This window comes from Crocodylus porosus, unplaced genomic scaffold, assembly GCF_001723895.1.
Source record: "Crocodylus porosus isolate Cpor-Errol unplaced genomic scaffold, CroPor_comp1, whole genome shotgun sequence".
Classification (NCBI taxonomy): Eukaryota; Metazoa; Chordata; order Crocodylia; family Crocodylidae; genus Crocodylus; species Crocodylus porosus.
The window spans coordinates 10216453-10223680 of NW_017728926.1; the positions used below are offsets into that span (position 1 = coordinate 10216453).

Sequence of the window (7228 nt, forward strand, 5' to 3'; positions counted from 1 at the left end):
GCACCCGCGGGTGCCGGCGCTTGCGCTCCCGGGGAGACGCCGCGCGTGCCCGGGAAGGAGCGCCCGAGGCCCTTCCCCGCTGCCTGGCGGCCGGGGGCCTGCAGCGGCAAGCCGCGGGACAGGCTGTTTGCCGAGCCGCCCCCTGGACAGTTGAGTGGACAGGACTCGTCTAGCGTGTCTCACCGCCAGCGGCTTTTCTGGGCCCCAGAGATGCGGAGCCCCGCTTCAGGGCTGGGGCAGCCGCCGGCAGCGCCACACCGCCGTTGGGGCAGGGGTGACTAGGGAAGCCGTAGCAGCCGCCGGGCAAGGGGCGTGGAGCGCGGATGCCCCTGCCCCGAGCTTTGGAGGAGCCTTATGAAGTGACTCGGTCTTTCGGGACGCTGCGGGGAGCAAGCATCGTGCTGGTGCTTAACGAGGGAGGGGGGAGCTCGCTGCACTGCCCCGCGCTTCCCGCAGACGTCTGACCCTGCTAGGAGCAGAAGAAAGGGCACAGGAGCCAGGGGTAGGGGTCTTTGCTCTGCTGCCATACCTCACCACCCAGCAAAGGTGCAGCGAGGGGCTGAGTCTGCGAGGCATCTCGCCGGCTGTCAAGTCTGGCCCTCGCGAGGGCTGCGTGGGCAACCAGGGAGAGCCAGGCTGCAAGCGCTCCTCTCCAGAGGGCATCGGTCAGGGGGCTGAGGCAGGCCCGCTGGGGGGCACCGTGCACCCACAGCCTGAATCCGCTCCCCCACAATGATGCAGGAGGAGTCGGGGTGATCTGGTGGGAGAACTCCTGTCCTCCTCAGGGGAGAGGGCTCCAGTCTAACCCGCTGGGTAGGAGTGGGTGCATCCTGGCAGCTTCCTACTCCAATGTGGCCCGTTTCCTTTGAATTGCTACAGGTCAAAACTCACCTGCAAGCCCAGACCGTGGCAGCCGTGGCGGTGGGACACCAGCACAACCACCAGGTAAGCAGAAGCCTTGCGAATCCGCCCCGTGTTTCCCCCCGGGCTTGGTTTCTGAGTCGGGCTGGTCTCCTGGCAGGGCGGCACGTGGGACGAGCAGAGAGGCGGGGATGCGGGTGTGGGTGCGGTGTGTGCCCAGGGTTACGGGTGTGTGCGCGGGTGTTACGAGGACGGCCCGGCTCTGAGCTGACATCTCTGGGTCTCTGTGCATGCTTCTTCCAAGAGGCAGGACTCAGCCACATGAAGGATGGCTAGTAACCAGCTATAAGGCTGTTACACACATTGAAGCTCTAATTTGGCAGCTGGCTGGCTCTTTTTCTAGCGTGCTACTTGCTTTCCACGTGCGGCAGGTCTACTTTTGTTGCACGATTCGCCAGTTAACTGCATGATAATTCCTTTGCATGTGTAGTCTTATTTTGCGTGTGTGCCCGGTTTAAATTTGTGGCACGACTCACCAGTGAATCCCATAATGCGTGTAACGTGTGGCAGGGGCCTAAGCTGCAGCAGTGCCCGCTCCCTGCATGTGCTGTCACAGGGAAGGCAGGGTAGATCTGCACCTTGTAGACTAACCAAGATGGAGATATAGCACGAGCTTCCCTGAGCAGAGGCTGCACCAGCCGCGGCAGTGATGCCCACTGGGTATTCCCCGCTTCCCTGGCGGCAAAATGCCCCTTGCAGTTGTGGGCGCAGTGGAGCTGCTGGGTTTTCAGGCCTGCTCCCTGGGTCCGTCCCCCTTTGCTGTGGGTCACTTGGGGATCTCAGCCCCCTCTCGCTGTGCACAGAGTGACACAAGCCATTAATGCTCCCGCAGCTGATGACACCGAGTGTTTTGCAACCAGAAATTGCTGAATGGGAGGAATTGATCTGGCCGAGGTGGAGGAGGGGGCGGGTGCTGCCGTTACCGCCTGTTTGCTGCTGCAGGCTCTGGCGCCGGCCCCAGCCGGGCGGGCGGTGTTTCACTTCCCGGCAGCGAGGTGCCCGGGTTCCTATCCTGGTGTGCAAGCCCTGGCTCCGCGCTGAGGGGCGGTGAAAGCAAAGCGCCCTGCCAGCTGTAGAGATGGCAAAGCCGGGGCCTGCTGTACGTGCCATCCCCGCCAGGCATGGCCAGTGTCTTCTCTCCGGGGATTATGCAAGTAGAGTCCTGCCAACAGCCTCCCCTGGGAGTTACAGCCCCATGGGTTGTCTCAGAGAGCATTAACTGGTAGATCCTTGCCAAGGCGCCGTCCTTGGCCCGAGCGCACCCAGGGAGCATTGATTTCTGCAAGCTCTGCGCATAGGATGAGGCATCGCAAGGGTGAAGGGTGCCCCAGAGAGCTGTCCCGGTCCACCTCTACTTCAGCCCCTTTAATTCCCACCTGTCTGTCTGACTCTCTGTCCAGAGTGTCTCCGACGCCTTTGAGACCATCTACAGGAAGCAGGGCATCGTGGGCCTGTGGCGGGGCGTGAATGGCGCCGTGCCCCGCGTCATGGTGGGCTCCGCGGTGCAGCTGGCCACCTTCGCGTCCGCCAAGGACTGGGTGAGGAAGCGCAAGGTAAGGGGCTGCGTGCAGCTGCGGGGGCCTGGACTCACCCCTCCCTTCTCACTGGGGAGCCTGGGGGGACACCTTTTCAACGGGACATGGGCCTAGCCAGGGCACTCCACCCGCAGCTTTGCAAGAGCAGGGGAGGTGCTGGTCCATCGCGGTGCCCGCCTCCAGGCACCAAAGGGTTCGGGGCCCTCGGGGCCCCTGTCCAGTCTCTTTAGCTGGTGGCACGTGGCAGAGCAGGCAGCACAGCAGCAGATAGCGCAGGGAGCAGGAAGCAGAGCAGTTAATCAGGCAGGGAGCATACATCAAGGAGCAGAAAGCAGAGCAGGGGACGAGGCAGGGAGCAGAAAGCAGAGCAGCCGATCAGGCTATTGGTCCTGTCTTTCGCAGTGGTTCAAGGAGGGCAGCTGGATGGTGGCCTTGGCAGCTGGCATGATCAGCAGCGTGGCTGTGGCCGTGGCCATGACTCCCTTCGATGTGGTCAGTACCAGACTCTACAACCAGCCCGTGGACGAGTCGGGGGTGGTAAGTGGCTAACCTGGCGCGAGCCTGGGGTGTGCGGGCAGGTCGGCTCCCCCGTCCAGGCTACACGGGGGCGTAGGGACCCTCGATGTGAGCACGCCACATAGTTATCTCGGGAAGAAGTGAGGGCAAGAAGTATCCCTTTGATGGCAAACCAGAGGCCTGGAGGGGACCAGGGGCGGAAGATCTGGGATCATCCCCGGCTCACGTCCCTGTGCTGTGCACCCCAGGCCTCGCTGCCCTGAGCACCTTTCCCTTCCCCAGTCTGCTGAGCACGCTCTTGTTCTCAGCCCATCTCGGGACAGCGGTGGTCTTGGCCGCCGAGACCCCGACTGTGAGGTCAGTGCCTTGCCGAGTCAGTCGCTCAGGGCGTTTTCTCACCGTCTCCGGGGCAGCGGGATATGGCCCGGCTGCTCCCCCCCAGCATGGTGTGATTGAAACATCCTAGCTGAGGCTCTGCAGCGCGCTGTCAGCCCCGGTTCAGCTGACGGCCGTAGCCTTTCACCCAGCAGTGCCACGAGCGCTGAACAGATGCCTGCCACGTGACCCAGCGCCTGCCAGCAAGCAACCCGATGTCTGTATTTATAGCCCCTGGGCACTGGGTCACTCGTCCAAAGGGATGTTTTCATCCCTTCCCCAGCCTCTGTCCATGCCTCGGCCACATGCCCGGCAGCTGCCCCATCGTGCCCAGATTGGGCACTTCCTCCACGTGGCCCACTGAACCCTGTCGGCTTGGCACTTTCCTTTTGGCTCCTGTGGGCTTCTACAAGAAGTCGGGCAGGCACCGGGTCATGTCATGTGAAAGCTTCCTCGAAACAGCACTTATAAATAGACCTCAAGGAGAATCAGGACATGGCACACAGTGAGCAGGAAAAGATCGGGCAGGTCCTCAGCTGGTGCTCGGCCTTCCTTACGTGTGTTTATACCAGCTGGGGAGCCGGCCTTATGTCTCCCCTTGGAAAGGAAGCTCCAGCTGCATTGCACCTGCCCTGACTCCAGAAGCGGGACCCTTTCTGGTGCACCAAGAACGCACCACTTCTTCAAACGTTTTAATTTAAAAATAATGACCCAAATTCCACTCCAGTAGTCCAGCAGGTCAGCCAGAGTTGTTTTGGGGTGACTACTAGTTTATCCTGGTAAAAGGCTCTTCTGAAACAGGGACCTTTCAGGCTTTCACTTGTTTTGAAGCAAAATCTGCAAGAATACGGCAAGCAGTGCCCCAGAATAATCCGATCTGCTTTGTGCCTCAGTTTTTCCCCTCAGTAAAATGGGGGTAATTGCTTTCCCCCAGGCAAAGCAGTCCTTGCTTCAAGCACTTTGAAATCCTCATGGGAAGGGCATAAAGCATTAGTGTCATCATGGGTGCGTGTACACATGAGCTTTAAAGCACATTAGCCTATTTTAATACGCATTCAAGCATCACAAAAAAACGTGTGCTCTTTAGCTAATGCACATTAAAATAGGCTAATGTGCATTCTCCTAGTATTTCACAATGGAGGTACTAGATTTAACGCGCATTACCTAACGCTCATTAATGAATGTGTGGACGCGCCCGATGAGTTCTTGGCTGAGGTCCCTGAGGACCAGATGGTCAAAAGTAAGCCCAGGTCTTCTGAAAATCCAGCCTTACTGTGATCAGCCTTGCAAGGGGAGATGTTGTCAGCTGAGTAGGGGTGCAGTACTGGTGAGCTGGGTCTGGCCCTCATCTCCAACCTTCAGTGAGGATGCAGACAAACTGGAAGGACCGAGAGGGACGATGGCAGGGCTGGGCACGCATGGAAGGGGGGCGCAAGTAGGGCCCTGTTTCTTATCCCTCACCGTGCATCTTATCTCCAGGGGAAGCTCTACCGAGGGCTGCTGGACTGCTTCGTGCAGATCTCCGGCAAGGAGGGCGTCCTGGCCCTATATAAAGGCATCGGCCCTGCCTACCTGCGCCTGGGGCCACACACCATCCTCAGCCTGCTCTTCTGGGACGAGCTGCGGAAGCTGGCCTGCTACCACCCGCAGCACGGCGTCTAAGCCTCCGTGTGAGCAAGACGGGCACGTCCGTCACCGACGCGCAGACGCCGAGATCTCTGCGCCGTGTAATGAGACCCGGAGCCTGGGAGCAGCAGGGCTACTGCTGTACAGGAGCCCAGGCAGAGTCAGGGCAGGTGTTGAAGGGAGTCTGAAGCCCCCTAAGACATCTGGGTCGGGGGGGTGCTCTGGGCCCAGCTCGGCTGCCGGCCATTGGGTCCAGACGCCCCCGGATGAGAAGCTGGGGCTCCTTCCAGGACAGGTGTCTCCCGTAGAGCGAACTCTGCCATCTGAGCCTGCCGCAGCACGTCCAACCCGGGTGTCCACACAGCCCTGACATGGGCTTTCTCTTGGGCAAGTTGTGTCCCTCTCCCGTGCCTCAGTTTCCCCACCTGCAGAACAGGGGTCGTTGCACTCGCCCTCCTTGTGGGGCTGCCACGGGGGTAAATTACTTGATGCGTGGTAGGGTGCTGCGGGGGCCTGGCATGTATGTGTGCCAGGCAGCATGCTACGAGCTACTCTTGGCCTTGGATGGGCTTGGAGGGCCAAGCTCTTGGGGGTTGTCTGCTGGAGAAGGACCCAAGTGTGGCCCTTAGCAGGGGAGCAGGGTCTGCGCGGGGGGAGCCGAGCACTGTGTGCGGAGAGGCCTGTTCCAAGGAGCACATCACCAGCAGCACCCCGGGGACACCGCGGTGCCCTCCAGGACTGCCCACGCACCGTGGCCTGGCCTGGGAGATGTCCCGGGCACCCTGCTGTTCTGGAGATGGGCACTGCTAAAGGGACAGGGCAGGGGCTGCCTACCCAGGCGGTGGGGTGAGGGGGCTGCGAGGTGGATTTCCTTGGGGTGAGCGGGCAGCTCTCCCTTCTCCGGGGGGGGCTTTTATCACTGCACAAGCCCCCTGGGTCTGAGCTCTCAGCCTCTTGCAAACCCACCCCAGCCTGTGCGAGCCTGGCAGCAGAGACGGGAGCTGGGAAGCGAACTGCTGTGGCCCAAGTCCAGGGGAGCAGCTCCCCCCACCCTCCTCCATGGCAGGGGCGAGACCCCTGGGCCCTGAGCACCGATGATCCTGGCCTGCCAAGCCTCTTGCCTTGGTCACATGTTGACCTGGTGCCCTGCGTCCTGGGAGCGCTGCTGACCCAGCCCCATGCGGGGTGATGAAGGGAGCGGGGGTAAGGCCATGGCGCAGGCTGTATAGGAGCCTGGATCACAGCAACCCAATAAAAGGGTTTGATTCTTGTGCCTTGTTTTTACATCTGTCCTGTCGGTTTTTAATTTGCTGCCGGCGTTTGCAGGGCTCCATCGGGGTCCTGCCCTGCGTGCGTGTCCTGGCTAGCCCAGGCCGCTGTGGCTTGGACCTGGTGTGACCACTGCCCTTGCTGGCACCTTGAAGCAGATGCTGTAGCCCCAGGCATCGAGGGGATGCAGCAGCAAAGGGCAATAGGGATCCACCCAGCAGATCTGGCCACACAGCACTTGTCTCCAGGGCAGCGGACCCGGACCCAGGTGAGCACAGGACAGCACGTGGTCTCCCTCCAGGGATGTGTCAGGTACTGCCTGTGAATTGAGAGGAATTTACCTCCCGTTTGCTCAAGTGCAGCCATGGGAAAGCTGGAGGACTGGTGCTAGAGATGGGCTGTCCATTGCCTCAGCGGTGGAAGGGGCCATGTGTTTGCAGCCAGCCCTGCTGCTCTGGAGCCAGTTCTGCCTCTCCCAGCACTGGGAAGCCTCACCTGCTGCCCTGGGTCCAGAGCGCGCCCAGCACCATCAGCTGAGCCTGTAGTCACCACTGCCCCGAGCCTGCTCGCCAGCAACCTGCAGAGCTGTCCCCTCTGCTCCCCCACCTGTGACCGGGGCGTGAGCCACGTAGAGAAGCCAGAGCACGTGCAGACACACAGCCCTGGGCCTGCTCACGGGGTCAGTGGCTGCTGCCCAGCCCACAACATCCACCTGCAGTCACAGCACCATCCTGCAGCACCTACCACCAGCAAAGGTTCCCTCTGGGCAGGTCCTGGGAACTACAGCCCCCCTGAACGTCTCAGGGATGCTGGGCCATGGACGGGTGAATCGGAGACCTCCAGCATCAAGTGATATGAGCAGTTTCATAGTTGGTCGGGTTGGAAAGGACCTGAGCAGATCATCGAGTCCGACCCCCTGCCGTGGCAGGAAAGAGTACTGGGGTCAAACGACCCTGGCAAGGTGTTCATCCAGCCTCCTCTTAAAC

At 61.0% G+C, this 7228-nt stretch overlaps 1 protein-coding gene across 1 annotated transcript; it reads left to right on the forward strand.

Moving 5' to 3' along the window:
- Positions 1-772: 772 nt before the first annotated feature.
- On the forward strand, positions 773-6257 carry SLC25A34 (solute carrier family 25 member 34). The gene is made up of 4 exons (XM_019541425.1): positions 773-945; positions 2322-2474; positions 2859-2993; positions 4827-6257. Exons 1-4 carry the CDS (start codon positions 850-852, stop codon positions 5007-5009), a joined length of 567 nt encoding a protein of 188 aa, XP_019396970.1. The 5' UTR covers positions 773-849; the 3' UTR covers positions 5010-6257.
- The last annotated feature ends 971 nt before the right edge of the window (positions 6258-7228 follow it).

Excerpts from the sequence above, each read along its gene's own strand:
- SLC25A34 (XM_019541425.1), top strand. The coding sequence starts at position 850 with ATGTGGCCCGTTTCCTTTGAATTGCTACAGGTCAAAACTCACCTGCAA. Across the intron at positions 2,475-2,858 it reads ACTGGGTGAGGAAGCGCAAG|TGGTTCAAGGAGGGCAGCTG; the intron begins GTAAGGGGCTGC and ends TGTCTTTCGCAG. Across the intron at positions 2,994-4,826 it reads CCGTGGACGAGTCGGGGGTG|GGGAAGCTCTACCGAGGGCT; the intron begins GTAAGTGGCTAA and ends TCTTATCTCCAG.